The 20,609-nt window shown below is 37.1% G+C and overlaps 1 protein-coding gene across 1 annotated transcript; it reads left to right on the forward strand.

The window, feature by feature from the left end:
• The first annotated feature begins 736 nt into the window (after positions 1-736).
• On the forward strand, positions 737-4,549 carry LOC124216252 (uncharacterized). The gene is made up of 7 exons (XM_069135372.1): positions 737-777; positions 2,277-2,518; positions 2,909-3,109; positions 3,200-3,247; positions 3,350-3,632; positions 4,157-4,288; positions 4,396-4,549. Exons 1-6 carry the CDS (start codon positions 737-739, stop codon positions 4,221-4,223), a joined length of 882 nt encoding a protein of 293 aa, XP_068991473.1. The 3' UTR covers positions 4,224-4,288; positions 4,396-4,549.
• Positions 4,550-20,609: the final 16,060 nt, after the last annotated feature.

The raw sequence follows: 20,609 nt of genomic DNA on the forward strand, positions 1-20,609 counted from the left end.
CGGAAGTTTCGGAACTCGCATTGCTTCGATTTGCGGTCGTGGTGCAGGAATTTCTTGTTGTACCTGCCCCGCTTGAAGCTGACCTAACTGCTCTTGTAGCTGAGCAATTTGCGCTTGTGCCGCAGCAAGTGCAGCCGCGTCTCCCATTTTTGTGACGGAAAAATAAAACCTAACTTACGCTTACGAGCGTATTACAATGAAACAAGCAAAGCCTAGGTACGCCGCAGGCGTCTCACAAAAATGATAAAAAACTAGGTTTTTAATTTTTATTTTAACGCGCTAAATTTTAACAATATACTTATTTGTTCAAATATCGATTCACTTTGTTTCGATTCAATACGAAAAACTAAAAGATTCAGTTGTACGTTTTTTATTTTCAAAGAAAAAAGTTTTTAATTTAAAATTAAATTGTGTCAGTGACAAAGATATCGAAATAGTCGATTTCTAAGTAAAAAGATATCTTATCTCTTTGACTTTCGAAAGAAAGCTTCTCGATTCTCGCTAAACGTAAATACGTTTTCGGTTACGCGAAGAAATTCGAGCTAACTCTGCGTGTACGTGACGTGTTCAAGCGCGCGGCTCACTAATGTAAACAATTGATGCCTCTTATCCCGAGAATTCGACGAGTTATAACCTGACACTTGTTTGTTCGAGTTTTGCTCTCGATTATTTTTTTTTATTCGCGCGCACGCAGTAAATACCTTAAAACAAAGATGATCAGCGATGTTGATTCACGATGTCCAGGATGCGAGCTGTCCTTGGCTCGCTGAAGACGATGTTGGTGGCGTTAAATCGATGAAATCCTCCAAGAAAAATCGCGTTGACACCACGGCAATGCTGCGATGAAAACTACGCTGTTGGCTGCGTCGAAACGGGCTGCAAAAGCACGTTGATCGGCTGGTGCCTCGATGATGACGGCTGCGGGACTTGGCGCGCTTACGCCTTGAAGATGAAGTCGATTTGCAGACCGGGCGTGCTCTCTCGCACACCGATGTTGAATGGAGAAATCCAGGAGACTGGCAGGCAAGCACTGTGCCAATGCCGATGTTGAGAAGTTTTTCTCAAAAGCTGCTCTCTTTTTGTTGAGAAGAGCGAGCAACGAGTGGTAACTAGATGAGAATCGTCTTTCTTTGTGTGACGATGTTGGCTGGACTTTTGTCGATTTTTTGAATCGATGAACCAGCCTGACGCTGCTAAACACACGCTTTTTTGACAGTCGGGTCACCAATGTGGGTGGAGAAGGTGGTGAAGTTGTCCACTTAGTTGATAGCAGGCCCACTCCTGCTGTGTTCAATGAGAAGGTGTACTCACATAATTAACACTTTGGTTAATAGTAACAAAGGAATTTATTAAAGATATAAAGAGTACAAGAGATGTGTAAAGCTTAAGCGTCGACACGTAATTGCCCCGCGAGAGTCACCATGTTCCCCTCTCGCCTTCTTGGCTTTCTCCTACTTCGCCGCTACTCCCACTCTAGCGCTTAGAGAGACACAGAGTATCTATACCCCACAGGCGAAGCATAGTTGTGCACCCACCGGTGATGTCCAGTACTACACATGCGTGAGTCGTTCCAGTTGTATGTGTGTACCGGTAAACGCGAAGAGTCCGCGTCAATTTCGCGAAAGACAGTGCCGGAAGTTTCCGACAAGAATAAAACGCGTGCAAGAGCGAAAAAAATAATAACTAATAAAAAATATAAACAATCTTAAGAACAATAAGTGTACGCGCGTAATGATAAATATTCCATAATCACCACGCCGGCGTGCCGGGAGGTAATTTGAGGTTCGACACGGACGCGAAGAGCCCGCGCGAATTCCCAACACGTGCAAATTCGTTACAGGGCGAGAAATAATTACAGGTTTTCAATAAAATCCATCAAAAATCGAAAGTAAATAATAACTAATAAAAAACAAAAAGAATCTTGAAAATAATAAGTGTACGCGCGTAATATAATCATTCCATAATCACCACGCCGGCGTGCTGGAAGGTAATTTGAGGTTAGACGCGTTCGCGACACGTGCGAAGTCGTCAGAGTGCGAGAAATAAATTTTTTCAGTAAAATCCGTAATAAACTGAACGAAAAACGAAGGAATCAGTGAAATAAAAAGTTTAGACTCATAATAGAGTGTTACAAATAAAATATTCAATCACAATTGCGATCACTGGCGTGAAAGGAAATTTGAGGTGAGTACAAATTTATGCTCCTAGATCTAATAAACATCCTTTCCTAATTTTCTTGTCATTCTTTTGCTAATTTCGTTTCTTTTTACTTTTAGGATGGCTGAAACCACAAAAAAATATCATTTTGCGGTGATTGAGTTTGAGGAAAAGTGCGAAGGGGACGAGCCCAGCTTCGACGTAGTTCCCAAGTCGTGGCTGTTCGAAGAAGAGTCAACGATTCAGTGTTTCTATCCGAAAAAGGGAACGATCCACAAAATTAGAAAATGGGCATCCGAAAAGAAGTCACCAGAGAAAAACTGGGGGATATACAGAGTCGCGAGGATCGTCTGCGAAGCGAGTAAGTGTCTAAGTCTATTTCAGTGTATATATTCATATTTTTTTTTGCAATCAGCGTCAAAGTCCTTATGCATAAAGACCTTGGCGTGAGCATAGTTGCACTGTGTTTGCACCAAGAGAGACGCCCAATATCACAGGGCATCGGTGACAAGATGCTCCGCAACGAGAATCTTTTTGCTCAAAATATACAATGCTTTGTGATTGAAGCGTGTCTCGGATATAATAGTTAATAATAAAGAAATAATGATAATGATTGAGAAAAATTAATCATCTTATTTAGAGACGTGGCAGCGTCTTGACGCCAAGTAACTAAGAATCTTAGCGCTATTTCCCTTGACGCACCAATTGTTTGTAATTTTCGTCCTTCTGTATTTTGATTTTTTTTTTACAGAGAATTGGGAACAGGATTTACGGCGGCTTAATAGGACTCTTGAACCTCCAAAAAACTCGACAGACATCGACAATAGGGAAAGTCAGGCTATCCACGAGTTGGTCAGAATTATCAGCGAAGAAGATATGGGTCGAACTCTCCAAGAAAAGCAACCTCTCCCTTTCATAGGAGACGAAACTTTGCTGAACAATTTAATCCTTGGTAAGTATTTTGGTGTTTGATATTATCCGACAATTCGTAAAATCCAATTTAACACTACTGCAGTACATATTTATTACAATTTTTTTTCAGAGGACGCAACAAACATCACGATCGTGCCGGAGCCGAACAATAATACTAGTATGTATTTAAAAATTCTCAGTGACAAAAAAAAGCTCCTTCAAGACTAGAAATTAATAGAAGTTCTTATCAATAATATTAATAAATTGATATTGTCCACAGAAATACTGAAAGATTTCAACGCTGCTTTGGAGGAAATGGAGGATCGCATCGTCAAGGTGATCAAATCTCAGAAAAGATCTCTCCAATACGACATCGATAAAAAGATCGATGAGTTGAAATTCATGCTGTCCGCATGTGTCCCAATCTGGAGACGGTCGACAATGGCAATGGCGAAAATGATGTGCGAGCTCAACTCAGAGTCACCATGCCCATCAAAACCCTCGAAGAATTTCAAGCCTTCAACGACATTTTGGCATGTTCGACAGAAAAACGAGAGTCTTTGGTATCTATTTAACGAATTACCATTAAACAAATGTAATAAATTCAAGATTCTGTTCTTCATTTTATATAAGAAGAAATATGAAGAAAATGTAAAGAAAAATTCGCTGACGTTTAACATGTGATATATTAAATTTCCAATGATCAATTTTTTCCAAGTGCGTCTAGATTCAGTCGTGTTTCGTTTATAATGAATTGTAAAAAAAAATGCGTCTAGGAATATGTTTGCAGATATAGCCCGAAAGGCTATAAACAATATTAAATAAACGAAACTCGACTTCAATTAACACTTGTTGAGATGAGGGAACTTGAAAATTGGAAATTAAATATATCAAATTCTAGACATCGGAAAATTTTTCTTCATAGGGAAAAATTGATAGTTTCCATGTCAAGAACATTTATCATGTGTGATTGTTTCCATTTTCAATCAATATACATTTTTTTCTAATTTTTTTTTATTTTAATTTTTTTTTCTTTAGAAAAATATGATCCAATTTGTGATTAGCGGTAATAGTAATTTCCGAACAGCTCTGAATCGAGCTTTACTAGCAATTTTGGAGAAGGAAGTGCAACTTTGATACAGCGGATGCAGTAGGCAAACGAAAAACCAGCCTGGAAAACTTCCCTTCATAAAAACTGTGGTTTTTATTTGAATAAAAGGTAAAATAAAAATAAATTAACGATTTCTCAATCTACTAACTTCACAATTGAATTCATTGTCATAAGAACACAAGAATTAACAACTATTAACAATTTTACATTTACAGATGTGTTCCTGTCAAGATTTGCCAACGATGTGCCCAATATCCAAACGCTGGTTTCGAACGTGAGTCGCTGGCTCGCAGGCGCAGGAGACAGAGATGGTGGCCGAGCCCTTCGCCTTTCTGTTCCAAGTATCGAAGAAATAGAGAATCCTCCTCGTCCTCGGCTGCAAAATCTTCAGAATTTTAACAATAATAATGAATAACAGTTATAGTGACAAAGTAAAAAAACGACTGAAGAGAAAAAACACTCGAAAAAAAGTTTCATTTTTGTTTTTAAAAATTTAAAATTTTATTTAATTGATTAATTTAAATTAAGAGAATTTTTTTCAAGTTCGCGTAATTACGGAAACATTTACTTATTTGTTGCAATGTGTTGCCCAATACTTTTCCTTCCACAAATATTTATTTTTGTTTAACTATTTAATTCAAGTAATTGCAGAGATTGTTTTAAGCTTATATGTTAGTTGACGAATTTGTGATAATTAGTGCTAAAAGCGTAAGAGTGACAGGGTAAAAAAACTCAAGAGAAAAAGACTCGAAAAAAATATTTTATTTTTATTTCAAAAGATGTTGAATTTAAATTAATTATTTAATTGAAGCCAAAAGATTTTTTTTAAGTTTACGTTATTACGAAAACAATTTTCATTTACTTACCGTCATGTCACTAAGGCGTTGCATTGCTCATTACTTCTCTTTAAATATTAAACTTTGTTTAACCATAAATATTTATTATGAGAACGATAATTATAATGGTTATATCCCTTGTTACCAAAATAAAATCTAATTTATCGCATTGTGGGATAATTTTTTTTCATCTTTATAACCGGCAGACATTCTCCACAGCAATCGGCACGAGGATTGACATAATGTGATAACGGTATTCAAAACGATGCTGGTTAACTAATGGCCAACCATATTGTCAAGCGTTGGCCCATTAACATTATTAACGCTGACTCGACTGTTTCTTAACCATTGGCATGATACAATCGTTGACCGATGTATTGACAACGGTTGGGCCGTGCTTATGGCCCCAGTACTCATTCAACGATGGCCCAGTGAAATTCCCAAGCGTTGCAAGCTTGGCAGATGCAATTGGCATTTTCCTGGACCAGTGTTGTGCCAAGCGTACGAGTTTTCTAGGGTAGTTGCTTGAAAGTGGCGATGATCTTTGTACGAGTGATAAATTAAATAGGCAGATAACAGTGAATATTAGAGATGTCACTATTTTGGCCGTATCACCTGTTGATGGAACAAAATTTCATTGTTATTTCTAATGTTCGAAATAATAAAAGTGATCAAATAAAGTATCCCTACCTACCTGCTGCGTTTCTTCCAAGCACCCAACATTTAAACAGATTTCTCATTTCAGTCGAATAAAGCCAATTTTCAAAGAGCATTAGCATCAACTTTCCGAGTCACTATCTCGACTGTTTGAGATTCTAACCTCAAAAATTCGTTTGTACTACATCGCCGCCAGAAACAGAGTTTGACAGCTGAAACTCGGAGTGGCCAGCCTACCCGAGGAGCCGATAAAACTCGCGCATGCGCATTGTATGTTTAGTTCCAAGAGATTGTCCCGGTATGTATGTATTACCTGCTCCTGCGACGCCGTAAACAGAATGTTATAATATGTGTATTTCGGACGGATACACCATTCCGTAAAAATGCGACAGAATGAACTTACCGGAACGCGGATTCGGGTGACTTTTCCGTCTAATCTGTTCCGCTATTACAGATATCGGCGATCCGACCTTACATGAGACTGCATCATGAGGCTTCGGTATTCATTTGGGAAATAATAGTCTGAAGGTTGGAAATATTATCTAGTCATCGATATAAAACGGCGTTAGAACTTGCGATCGGAAGTAGCTGCTAGTGACAATCGATACACTAGTTTAACTTGTGAGGAATATATTATCTTTCAGAAAAATATGACCAAAGACTTGAAAACTAACGTTAAATCGGAAATGTTCTTCCAAACTGATTACAAATTACAGTTTCCAGTGTTATTTCTGTATGTGGAAAAAATCATCTTGAGGTCGTGCCCATAACAGAATGAAAAATATCGGTTTTTAATTTTTTTTACGATGACACGCTTTTAGGAAAAATCTGAAACAATTTCAGAGAATTACAAAAAACCAGGCGTTCAAACTGTCGAAAAGAGAAAGTGGCCACTTGCTAGAACCCACTGAAAAACAGCAATCTAAACGATCAAGAATTTTTAGACGCTCGAGTTTGCTATCGAAAAATCTGAAAAAAATCCTTGACATCTGTACAAATGTCTGCTAGATTTGTGATGTTTTTCATAACTTTCGGAGTTAAAATAACGAATTTAACGCAAAAAGACTGAAAATCGCGTTTTTTTTGCGATAACTTTGAGGAAAATGGAGTAGAAGGCTAGATTGGGATGGGTCAATCATTCATCAATAGCAAGCAGGTCACTTGCAGAATCCATTCCGAGCAGGGGGATTTTTGGCATGCTTATTCGGCTATGCCCTTTGCGACAACTTTTAGACTAGATGTTCTTAATTCGCCATTATGTGAGGAAGTGTCTTCTTTTTCGGAAGTGCGATTTTAATTGAGTGTCGAGAGTATAAATCTTGGCGTTGTGATTAGATAAGAAAAACCTCGAGAAAACAAGATAGAGTCATAGTCGTTTAGTGTGTTAAGACCGCGTAATTTTAAATGTGTAAAATGTCAGAATATAGATGGCTAAAGATGTGTACATCAGTACGTTTTTTACACGCAAAGTCAATGTTTTTAGAAATATGAACCATTTCTTTCCAGATTCTCTTATGCCAGTTTTTTTCACAAGTCACAACGGAAGCATTGTCATAATCAAAAATGTGGCCTTTTGTTAAGCTATGCTGAGCCAATGCACATTTGTCAGGATCTCTTAATTTACTGTTTGATTTGTGACCTAGGATTCTGTTTTTGAGGTGTTGTGACGATTTTCCGACGTATATTTGTTGGCAATCGTTGCAGTTTATTTTGTATATGGTATTAATTTGATCCATAGTTGCAGTTTTTGTTTTAAATTTTGAGAAAAGGCTCCTAGAGTCATTGGTGATTTTATAAGCTACGTTTATATCTTCTCATGCCAATGTTTTCTCAATTTGATGTGATAAATCTTGCACATGAGGAATGGAAGTTATAATTTTGTTCTGTTGTTGTTGACCTCAGGTTTACTTTCTGTATTGTTGTGGAATTTACGTATTCTATCACTTTCGAAATTTTGGATTAAGGTTAGAGGATAACCATTATTAATGAGTGTGTCGTCTACAACTTTTAAATTATTTTTTCTGTTAATGGGATCAGAAATTTTTATGCATCTATCATAAAGGCCTATAGCTACGAATCTTCTATATACTATTGGGTCTCGAGAATCGAATTTAAGGTAACGTCCAGACCAGGTGCTTTGTCTGTACCAGTCTAGCTTTATTCTATCGTTAACATTTATGACTATGGTGTCCAAGAAACAAATTTTGTTATCTTTCTCCACTTCACACGTGAATTGGATGCGTGGATGGAAGTTGTTGAATTTGTCCAACAAGAACTGTAATTGGTCTCTGTGTATACAAGGAATAATGTCGACCACGTATCTGTAGTAAAAGAGAATTTTGAAAGCTAATTAACTGATGACTTTTTGTTTAATGTATTCTAAAACAATATTGGCGAGTATGGGATTGATAGGACAGCACATTGCTTAAAGATAAACACTACAGCCAAATTTTTGGTTGTAATTAAAACATCATATAATTTATTATTGGGAACCGCACCACCTTATTTCGGTTTCTGACAAACAAGCTCAGTATAAGGGAGAAATTATGCACTGCTATTTTTCTTTTTTTGCTTCTTTTCAATTCTGTAGCCTGACGACAGCCAGCCGTACCCGGCAGAAATGTCGTGATAAATAAATATTCAACCATTGACCATTTACGACGAAATTCATTTATTCAAAAATATATAATGATCCTGTTAAGCTTAAACAGTAGCGTGGAAAGACGGAAACTTGTATAAAATGAAATGCGAATTAAAAAACATTGAGTCTATAGCAAAATGCAACTCAAAGTATTAGTATGAGTCGAAAGCAGAAATGGCATCGTATCTCAGGACATATAAATTTCAACTACCTACACAAATTGAGTAAAGATAAACTAGTAGATGGTATTCCAAACGATTTGAGATCAGAGGTTATAAAATGCAAAATATGTATTCAAAATAAAATGCATAATATACTGTTTGAAAACAATAGAGATCGAGCAAGAGAAGTCTTAGAGATTATTCATACAGATATATAGTTGTGGCAGTTTCATATAGCTGGGTTAAAAGTGGAAAGATACTTTGTATCTTTCATAGATGACTATAGCAAAATAGCGAAAGTATATTCAATTACATCCATAGCAGAAGGTTTTGACTGTTCAGTAGAATTCCTGAACGAATGTGAAAATTTAACGGGAAAAAGAATCAAGATATAAAGATGCGATGACTGAAAGGAGTACTTGCGTAATAAAACGTACAATTTTACAAAAGAAAGAGGTATAATTATCAACACGTGTCCAACTTATGTACACGAACTGAATGCGACAGCGGAACGATTCAATAGAAGTATCATGAATATGGCTGAATGCCTATCGAACGAAGCGAAGATAAATAAAAAATATTGGCCAGAAATAATTTGCGCAGTTACCTATCTAAAAAATCGTAGCTTGGCAAACACGATTGAAAAAATAACACCGTATGAAATATTCTCCGATAAAAAGCCAAATGTAAAATACCTACGCTTGTATGGAAGTAAAGTGTTCGTAAGAATTCCGGAACAGAAAAGAAAGTCCAAATGGGACAAGAAGGCAGAACTAGGAGTCTTACTTGGTGACAGCGAAGTAGGGTATAGGATACTGATAAATAATAAAATCATTATCGCAAGACATGTAGATATCGTAGAAGAAGGTACAAAATGAAGAAGGTTTAGATGAAAATAAGCCTAGTGGTGCTAGGAACACTGGTGGGGGAGAAGGTGAATCTTTTGAAGAAAGAACAGTAAAGTCAAGCTTGAATATAAAATCGACGAAAACCATAAATGTATGTAGAGAAGATCAAAGTATAGGAGAAGAAAGCGAATCTGAAATCGAATTGAGGAGGTTTAAACGCGAATGGAAAATAGTATTGCAATGAATATCAAGAATATAGTAACTGTATGTATGCAAGCTATTGTAGTGCTGAAACTCTCAATACGTTTGAGGAGGCGATTGGAAGCAGTGACAGGCTAAAATAGAAACAAGCAATGGATAGGTAAATAAAAAGTTTGGAGAAACACGAGACCTGGACTTTAGTCAACAAAATATCAGAGATAAAGGTAATAAATGTAAAATGGGTGTTGTTCACAACAACATTGTGAACGCAACTCGTTGGTCGCGCGCCTTCCAACCCACACGAGGTAACCAGCCTTTCACACTTTATAATCACGCGACCCAGAAGAAAGTGTGACGTCACGCGCGCCGCTCACGCCACCCACGCAGCCGAGCGCGTTGTGTAATCAACCAACGTGGTCTCCCGCTGCCAAAGACCAACCGAGGCTGCAATAAGAGACGACCGATCAGACCGATCGGAAGGACACTTCGGATTCACCTCGTCTTGACCAACCCTACCTACGCTGACGCTACAACGCCACGCCGTACTTACGCCTCAACGCTACGCCGACGTTACGCCACTCCGACGATTGACTGACGCTACGACGACACGTTATAAGACAGACCGGACAGCAGACAGATTGCATGACGGATCCTGTTTATCTGGCTGAGGCCAGCCCACTGACAAACACAGCAGCTTCAAACCCGCCAGTTCCTTGGGTACTGCATCCTATCGAGATCCCATCACGGCCTCTCACCAGACCTCCAGCCGTGTTACTTTCCTTGTGGGATGTCCGGAGAGCTCGACTGACTTCACCAAGCTACCACAGACGCATCCCGGCTCCAGTCTCCCCATTTCCCGAGCCGCAGCGCTCGTTTGTGTCGACTGCCACCCAGACGACCGACAGTGAATGGGAGTCTCCTGTGAAGACGACTGAGAACCGCCGTCCCCCGACACCAGAGATGAGTAGGGAGATCTCCAACGCTCGGCTTTTCGTGATACCAGCTAGATTGGAGCGTCGACGTGACACCTAGGCGGCCACGCACCGAAGGTGGCCCATTTCCGACCTGACACCTAGGCGGCCATGCACCGAAGGTGGCCCACAATCGTGTATATATAGATATACTCGGTCGCTCGAGCAAGTGGTTGCCAATCGCATCCTTGTCCCCGCTCGCACAGATGTTTCCAGGAATGCAAGAATTGGGATTTTTTTGTTTCAATTATGAATGTCAGCGAATAAAAGTATCTCCAGATTTGATAAATTTTGGATTCAATTAGCGGACGCTGAACCAAAATAATTAACCATACCCAGCCCGAATACTTTTTTTTTTTTTTTTTTTTAATAAATATTATTTTTTTATTGATATGAAAATATGTGACGCCTGGTGTTCTCGAATATTTGTACACGCAGTCTATGGAAAAATATAAGAAGCCAGCTCGATAACATTTATGCAAAATGTGCAATGGGCAAGTGGTTGAAGGAAATTTTTTTTTTCTCGAACTGAATCTTCCAGAGAACCATCAGCGAATTCCAAGCAAGCTCCATAAACATACCGAGCAAACGCGCGATCACGGACGTAGCTGTGGTGTGGCTGAATGGATACCACATGAGGATGAATTTTCAATCACAGGGTTTTGCGCGAAGTTTTCCTGTATTTAAGTTAATTACTGCTGCCTTTGCTATAATACTGCATTCAAGTCTTAAACAAAACACTAAAAAATAAGTCAACCACTTAATGTAAAACAAAATGTTAGATTGAGCTTAAAATTTAAGCCGGAGTTACATAAACAAAGATAATTGCAAGTGCAACATTGTAAATATTGTACATTTATTGTTCATCTAAATAAACATGGTTTCCTCCTCAAAAAAAAAAAAAAAACATGAGGATGGAGTGACGCGGGACACGGGTTCGATCGCAGTTCACTCTTTTTTTTTTTTTTTTAAATTCAATCCCGGCTTTTTTTTTGTATTTTCGGAGAGAAAAAACAAATGAAAGAAAGAAAATTTCGAGAGCCGGTCGATTTTTTCCTTCTTTCCTTTTGCTTTTTTTTTACTGAACCTACCTTTTTTGTAGTGGGGGTAACCCGGAAGAGAACAAATAATTGAAACAATAAAATTCCGAGAGCGAATCGATTTGTTCCCCGTTTTTGGCGCCGCTTTTTTGATAAGGAAAAGTTTTGACAGTAATGGAAAATAGAGATTACTAAACACACATGTATTGTTTTTTAATAACACCGGCCCACAAAAAAAAAAAAAGTGGTCTGTACTTTTGACCGGACCTATCTATCTTTATGTATTTTGACGCGCTAAATCCGAATCTGGAGTCAGTTTTGCCCGTACACCCTCAAAATTTTGAGTAAATTGCAAAAGACCATAAAAATCGCCAAAAATTAGCAGTTTTGGTAAGAAAAAAATTTGTGGAACTATAGACCAAGTATGATTTTTATGCATTTTGGTCCGCTAAACCCAAATCTGAAGTTTATTCAACCATAAGCCTTTTAAAATTTAATTGGGCCAGTGTTATTAAAAAACAATACATTTCTTTTTAGTAATCTCTATTTTCCATTACTGTCAAAACTTTTCCTTAATAAAAACAAACGCCCATTTTATATCAGTCTTTACGAGCATTTCTTAAGAATTTTGAGAGATGCGAGATCGGAACGACAAAATTAATTCAGTAGCAATAATGTATGGACCCCTCTCCTCTTCGGATATTGGCAGCCAGTTAAGAGGCTCCACAGTGTTCAGTTTAGTGCCAGCAGCTCTCGAGGTATCAAGATGGTAAGTGAATTACATAATTATTTTATATGCATACAAAAACCGGCAAGTTTGACGCTCGTCTATTTACTTTATAGATTAAAAAGAGAAAAAAAGGGAAGGACCTGTAGTCGTATTTTATACTTTATTTAATTTTCCTTGAATTGTCAAATGTTTTTATTTTTGATTGTATAGGAAGAAGATGTGTGGGGAATTCCATTCTAGTGCCCAAGAATGTAGTACACATTTCCGATCGTTTTAACTTTTTTTTTTTGGGAAAACATGTTCCTCAATTTCCAAATTTCCTTAATTTTTTGGTATTCAAATCGATTCTTAACAATTTTGCGCACAGGTGGGATTTCTTTAATTATTTTTTCCCTAAACCTGAGGATATTTCCTATCTGAGATCACTGTCAATAGGCGAGATTCCGGAAATCATTAATTACCTTTTTTTCTAATTAAAAAAAAAAATCACATAAGGCCACTTAGACCTCGAAATGAAAATCTGAAAAAATTAGAGATGGTTTTTTGTATTCGAAGCCATTAACGTAAAAAATCCGTTTAACGACCATCCTAATAGATCTACATTGTATGTTGGGCATTCCACGTCAAATTTGCAACCCACGTACCTCACCCTCTTCGCTTTTGATAATTGTTTGGTATGATGTTGCAACCACGGTTTCAATCGACTTAAAACAGTGTCGGAATTTTTTGCAGATTTCTTTAGCCACCACTGAAATAGAAAAAAATTGAAAAACCAATTCCGAAAACGCTTCTTTTAAAATTCTGAAAAAATTCACACTGATTTTATAATTAAAAATATGATTCTTCAGCACGACACGATAACGGGATCTCAACATTTACTACTTTTCTAGCAAGTTTTTTTTTTCATGCCGGAATTGGAGTTTCTATTTATTTATTCGGTCATAAATTTCTCTATTATTAATGGATTTCAATTTTTCTCAAATCTAGAGGAATGCCAGAAGGCCTGAATATAGTCCATACCATTTCATTTTTTTTTTTCAAGTTATTCAAAGATCCAAGAAAACTAAAAACTTGCGAAAACTATAGTAAATGTAGAGATCCCGTTATCGTCTCGTGCTTAAGAATCATATTTTTAATTATAAAATCAGTGTGAATTTTTTCAGAATTTTAAAAGAAGCGTTTTCGGAATTGGTTTTTCAATTTTTTTCTATTTCAGTGGTGGCTAAAGAAATCTGCAAAAAATTCCGACACTGTTTTAAGTCGATTGAAACCGTGGTTGCAACATCATACCAAACAATTATCAAAAGCGAAGAGGGTGAGGTACGTGGGTTGCAAATTTGACGTGGAATGCCCAACATACAATGTAGATCTATTAGGATGGTCGTTAAACGGATTTTTTACGTTAATGGCTTCGAATACAAAAAACCATCTCTAATTTTTTCAGATTTTCATTTCGAGGTCTTAGTGGCCTTATGTGATTTTTTTTTTTAATTAGAAAAAAAGGTAATTAATGATTTCCGGAATCTCGCCTATTGACAGTGATCTCAGATAGGAAATATCCTCAGGTTTAGGGAAAAAATAATTAAAGAAATCCCACCTGTGCGCAAAATTGTTAAGAATCGATTTGAATACCAAAAAATTAAGGAAATTTGGAAATTGAGGAACATGTTTTCCCAAAAAAAAAAAAGTTAAAACGATCGGAAATGTGTACTACATTCTTGGGCACTAGAATGGAATTCCCCACACATCTTCTTCCTATACAATCAAAAATAAAAACATTTGACAATTCAAGGAAAATTAAATAAAGTATAAAATACGACTACAGGTCCTTCCCTTTTTTTCTCTTTTTAATCTATAAAGTAAATAGACGAGCGTCAAACTTGCCGGTTTTTGTATGCATATAAAATAATTATGTAATTCACTTACCATCTTGATACCTCGAGAGCTGCTGGCACTAAACTGAACACTGTGGAGCCTCTTAACTGGCTGCCAATATCCGAAGAGGAGAGGGGTCCATACATTATTGCTACTGAATTAATTTTGTCGTTCCGATCTCGCATCTCTCAAAATTCTTAAGAAATGCTCGTAAAGACTGATATAAAATGGGCGTTTGTTTTTATTAAGGAAAAGTTTTGACAGTAATGGAAAATAGAGATTACTAAAAAGAAATGTATTGTTTTTTAATAACACTGGCCCAATTAAATTTTAAAAGGCTTATGGTTGAATAAACTTCAGATTTGGGTTTAGCGGACCAAAATGCATAAAAATCATACTTGGTCTATAGTTCCACAAATTTTTTTCTTACCAAAACTGCTAATTTTTGGCGATTTTTATGGTCTTTTGCAATTTACTCAAAATTTTGAGGGTGTACGGGCAAAACTGACTCCAGATTCGGATTTAGCGCGTCAAAATACATAAAGATAGATAGGTCCGGTCAAAAGTACAGACCACTTTTTTTTTTTTTGTGGGCCGGTGTTATTAAAAAACAATACATGTGTGTTTAGTAATCTCTATTTTCCATTACTGTCAAAACTTTTCCTTATCAAAAAAGCGGCGCCAAAAACGGGGAACAAATCGATTCGCTCTCGGAATTTTATTGTTTCAATTATTTGTTCTCTTCCGGGTTACCCCCACTACAAAAAAGGTAGGTTCAGTAAAAAAAAAGCAAAAGGAAAGAAGGAAAAAATCGACCGGCTCTCGAAATTTTCTTTCTTTCATTTGTTTTTTCTCTCCGAAAATACAAAAAAAAAGCCGGGATTGAATTTAAAAAAAAAAAAAAAAGAGTGAACTGCGATCGAACCCGTGTCCCGCGTCACTCCATCCTCATGTTTTTTTTTTTTTTTTGAGGAGGAAACCATGTTTATTTAGATGAACAATAAATGTACAATATTTACAATGTTGCACTTGCAATTATCTTTGTTTATGTAACTCCGGCTTAAATTTTAAGCTCAATCTAACATTTTGTTTTACATTAAGTGGTTGACTTATTTTTTAGTGTTTTGTTTAAGACTTGAATGCAGTATTATAGCAAAGGCAGCAGTAATTAACTTAAATACAGGAAAACTTCGCGCAAAACCCTGTGATTGAAAATTCATCCTCATGTGGTATCCATTCAGCCACACCACAGCTACGTCCGTGATCGCGCGTTTGCTCGGTATGTTTATGGAGCTTGCTTGGAATTCGCTGATGGTTCTCTGGAAGATTCAGTTCGAGAAAAAAAAAATTTCCTTCAACCACTTGCCCATTGCACATTTTGCATAAATGTTATCGAGCTGGCTTCTTATATTTTTCCATAGACTGCGTGTACAAATATTCGAGAACACCAGGCGTCACATATTTTCATATCAATAAAAAAATAATATTTATTAAAAAAAAAAAAAAAAAAAAGTATTCGGGCTGGGTATGGTTAATTATTTTGGTTCAGCGTCCGCTAATTGAATCCAAAATTTATCAAATCTGGAGATACTTTTATTCGCTGACATTCATAATTGAAACAAAAAAATCCCAATTCTTGCATTCCTGGAAACATCTGTGCGAGCGGGGACAAGGATGCGATTGGCAACCACTTGCTCGAGCGACCGAGTATATCTATATATACACGATTGTGGGCCACCTTCGGTGCATGGCCGCCTAGGTGTCAGGTCGGAAATGGGCCACCTTCGGTGCGTGGCCGCCTAGGTGTCACGTCGACGCTCCAATCTAGCTGGTATCACGAAAAGCCGAGCGTTGGAGATCTCCCTACTCATCTCTGCCGACACCACCAAGCTCTCCAGAGAGCCGGTACACGCCACCACTAAGGACTGAGACCGACCCCCCTCGACGCCCGACATCCTCGCTGCAGCCTCCACCACAATTTAAAAGGACACAAACCTCTCCTATTATCACTTGGCAACCTCTACTTTAACTGTACATATGTAAATAAAATAAATAAGATTTAAAAATAAACTCAAAAACAAAAACTCATCTTTGACTTCAGCGACCCACACCTTCCACGCGGTTCGGTCGAACTACGAGCTATCAAATAGCGAACAGGTGTAAACATCGAAATCCACTGGAATTCACAACGCTAGGTCAGTGATTAGAGGATTCCAAGAAACTGAAAAAATCGAGGATATATACTCGCCAGTAGCGAGAATGCGAACCTCAAAAATTCTGTTAGCATACTGTTGTCCAAGCAAGTTTAATTATTAAACAAATGGAAACAAATGGAAACAGCATTCTTAAATGGTAAAGTTAGCTCAAAATTTTATGTAAATCAGACAAAAGGGTACGAAGATGGAACAAATAAAGTATGCCGACTAAATAAGGCCTTATATAGACTAAAAGAAAGTCATAGAAAGTGGTACAAGCGTTTTGATGACATTATGACAAAGATGGGATTTAAGATTAGCATTATTGAAAAGCTGTTATTTTTACACGATTTAGAAAAGAAAAGATTTGTTTAAAGTTAATTAAGGGGGGGGGGGGGAGGGGGGGGGGGGGGGGGTTTACGCCCCGACGTACCGCCTTGGCGTACCTTTTTCAAAATTCCATTTCATTTTATTTCTTTAATTTCTTCACTGCACAGATATCATTTTATCAAAATCTCATATTCTAATAACGGCGAGTTCCACCCCTCCTGGCAAAAGTCACATAGAGACCAACAATGATCCCTAGTATAAGGTTCAACTTTCTTCTATTTAACTGGTACCAAGAACTGAGATAGGAGACGGCTGAATTAGCATCAGTAGCGCTCAGCCGGGAAATATCCCTCTTTTTAAGTTAAAACTATAATCAATAACTAGAATAAACCACTACCTTTAGAACCACCAAATTAAAATAGATTACTTATTGGAATGTATGAATGAATGTGTGAACATTGCATGCAAATATCTTTTGTTCATATTTTCAATGTATCACCGACGAGATTGAGAATCGTGGGAACACCGTCGAAGAGCGAGAAGTAACGCTGACCATGTGGATTTGGGAGCCAGGAGGTCGCCCTCGCACCTCATTGGCTAATTACCGTTGTAACTTATTACAACTGCAGCTCCTTGGACCCTCGGGCCCAAGAAGCCGCGTCTTTCGTCTGTCAAGTCGCGAAGTGCGTGGACGTCAACCCGGATTAGCCCTCTCGAGCAAGAGTAGCGTTTGGAAAATCTTAGTTGTGACCGACCTAAAGTCTCGCGCTAATTCGTCAAATTCGAGCATTCAGTTATTCTGTTAGCTGCAAGAGACTCACTATCTTCTACGTTTCCATCTTTTCTGTGCTTTACTAAATCTGATCATTTCGCGAATAGACATTTTTATGCCATTCCATTTTCCGTAATCAAATTGAGTTCGGCCCTGATTCAACCGAATCAGGTAATTTTAAGCGATAATAATAATAATTATACTATAGTTTTTAATAAATAATCGTTTCAGTCATTTTTAACTTACATCAAAATCAGAAAATAGCCACTTTCAAGTTTTCGATAAAAAGACTAAGTGACCGACGTTCAACATCGTTCGATTGATCAACTCTTCCAAACTTGAGGTGACGCCCTGGTCCAGAATTCTACCGACGCAGACGATCCGACGGCTCTCAATCTCGTCGACCGATTCACCTAAAGCTAAGTCAATCCGAGTGTTAATCTACGAAATTGAACGAATTCTTGTTTCACCTTTATAATCAAAATCTACTTCAGTAATTTTCATTTAAAAGCAAGTCTAGAATTGGTGGCTAGCTTCACTACCCCCAATTAAATCATACTTATTGTTTCCATGAATTAACCAATAAGACTTAACAATAGAATATATAATTGATTTAAGATAATCTAAAAAGAGAGATACAATACAATAATCACGACCAGCTAGTTATAACCATCGTTCAGAGTAGATGTTCCTGGTACCAAATAATAATATCCTTTAGAATAGAACAACACACGATTTTTATAAACTTGAACACTTTATAAATTGTTACTTTCGGCTCTTATATCATTATCACCATTGATTGTTACCAGACATTTCAATCACCAAATCGAAACAGAATATACTTCATCTTTTACCAGTTAAATCATATTAAACCATTTATTTTAAACGACCTTTTTCCCACTTTCTTCATTATAAAATTGCCTGAACAATTTAAACAAACCTCACAGACCTGTACAGGACTATAGCAACACGATCCTACAAATTACCGGCTTATCGAAAGGTAGGTCTTTTCTTAGTTTTAATAATTATTCATTGTCGTTACGTGGGAGCTTGATTATTCAATTAATCATTAACTACCACCGCTCAGTACACCCTCACCCCCACGTAACAGGGGCAGATAGTTTTTTTTTCTAGAATTATTGCAGCTGCTCTTTTAAACATAGAGAGCTAAAATTTGGGTACAGTATAGAAAAAGACTCTTACTAGCCAGCATAAAATTTTCGAAGAAATTACTCTTGAATGGACTGTTCATTTTTGCGGTCAATTCACGGACAAGATTTGAGGCTGCGTATGGCGACGGAGTGGGGGAAATCCATCTCAGTCTGGGAGGCGCGCGCGCTGAAAGTGGATTCGCGGGTTCAAATTCGACGATCTTGGAATATCTCTCGAAGAAATGAACGTATCGAGATGTTTTTTTTTATCTTGGCTAAATTTTTCCGCTGATCGTGAATTTGCTATCATCATTTCAAAAAAAAAAAAATATTGTTTAAGCTCGTAATTTGTTTATTAATTTTTTTTTTACTCATATTTACTCAATTTTCGGATTAAGTGTGAATTTCCTTTCATCGTTGTGAAGTTCCTCAATGACTTTAGAGAAAAACATCGGCTCAATGGAAAATAGATTGTTTCCGGAGCACGGGTCATTACGTTTTGAGGACAAATCGGAAAATAAGGGACAGAACATCTGGAATACATACGAAACGTATTTACGTTTGAACATAGCATATTTATTACAACAAGCGGTTATAAAAAATACCGAAGCAAGAAATACAACCGTAAAAGGAAATAGTTAACTCAAGATTTCGATTTAAAAATATCTTCCGTACTCTTGGTTGTACTGGACATCGTGTAGTCAGTTGATAGTGAAATTTGCAAAATTGTGTTCTGTTTGAAGTTTCTAGTATGATTAAAATGATTTTTGTTGAGTACAACTAAGAGTACGGAAAATATTTTGAAATCGAAAACTTAAGTTAACTATTTCTTTTTACGTTTGTATTTTTTGTTTCGGTATTTTTTATAATCGTTTGTTGTAATAAATATGCTATATGCAAACGTTAATACGTTTCGTATGTATTCCAGATGATCTGTCCCTTATTTTCCGATTTTTCCTAAAAACGTAATGACCCGTGCTCCGGAAACAATCTATTTTTCATTGGGCCGATTTTTTTCTCTAAATTCATTGAGGAACTTTACAACGATGAAAGGTAATTCACATTAAATCCGAAAATTGAGTAAATATAAGTAAAAAAAAAAAAATCAATAGACAAATTACGAGCTTAAAAAATATTTCTTTTGAGATGTTGATAGCAAATTCACGATCAGCGGAAAAAGTTAGCCAAGATTGACAAAAAAAAAACATCTCGTTACGCTCATTTCTTCAAAATATCTTGCAAGATCGTGGAATTTGAACCCGCGAATCCACTTTCAGCGCGAGTACCCCCCAGGCGGAGATGGATTTCCCCCGCTCCGTCGCTATATGCGGCCTCACATCTTGTCCCCGAATTGACTGCACAAATGAACAGTCCATTCATGAGTAATGTCTTCGAAAATTTTATGCCGGTTAGTAAGAGTCTTTGTCTATACTGACCCCAAATTTTAGCTCTCTATGTTTAAAAAAGGAGCTGCAATAATTGTTGGGAAAAAAATGATCTCCTTCCCTCATTAGCTTTGAAGAAATTTTTTTTATGAATTCGTGTAAAAATAACAACTTTTTAATAATGCTAATCCTGATTCTGTAACATGAAAATTGGCGGAATAATTGCATTTGTTTGCGAGTAAAAAATGTACCCCCTTTTTGGAGTTATTTTACAACCACTAAATTGTAAGAAATCGTTTTGCTTCATAGTGTTCATGATAGTGGGACTCTTCGGGATTAATATGTTTCCAGTTTTGTTGGTCTTCAATAATATTCCAGCCCGGAAATTCCGTGCAAAAAAAGTCGCTTTTTCAATAACAAATAGCTTTTCTCAAAAAGTGTTAATCTGATCGAGCCCCGGTTTTGCATACTTTTTCAGGATACTGTAACAGTTGAATTTAGCCGCCAAAGCAGTGACTACGGGACTCAGTAATAGGTAGGTCCGTAGGGAGGGGGGCTTTCACCTAAGCGGTTATAGAACATATGTATTAGCAATCGATCGAGAAGTGTAAGCGACAGACGACGGATGAGCGGTCA

Source organism: Neodiprion pinetum, chromosome 4 (genome assembly GCF_021155775.2).
Source record: "Neodiprion pinetum isolate iyNeoPine1 chromosome 4, iyNeoPine1.2, whole genome shotgun sequence".
NCBI classification, from domain to species: Eukaryota; Metazoa; Arthropoda; class Insecta; order Hymenoptera; family Diprionidae; genus Neodiprion; species Neodiprion pinetum.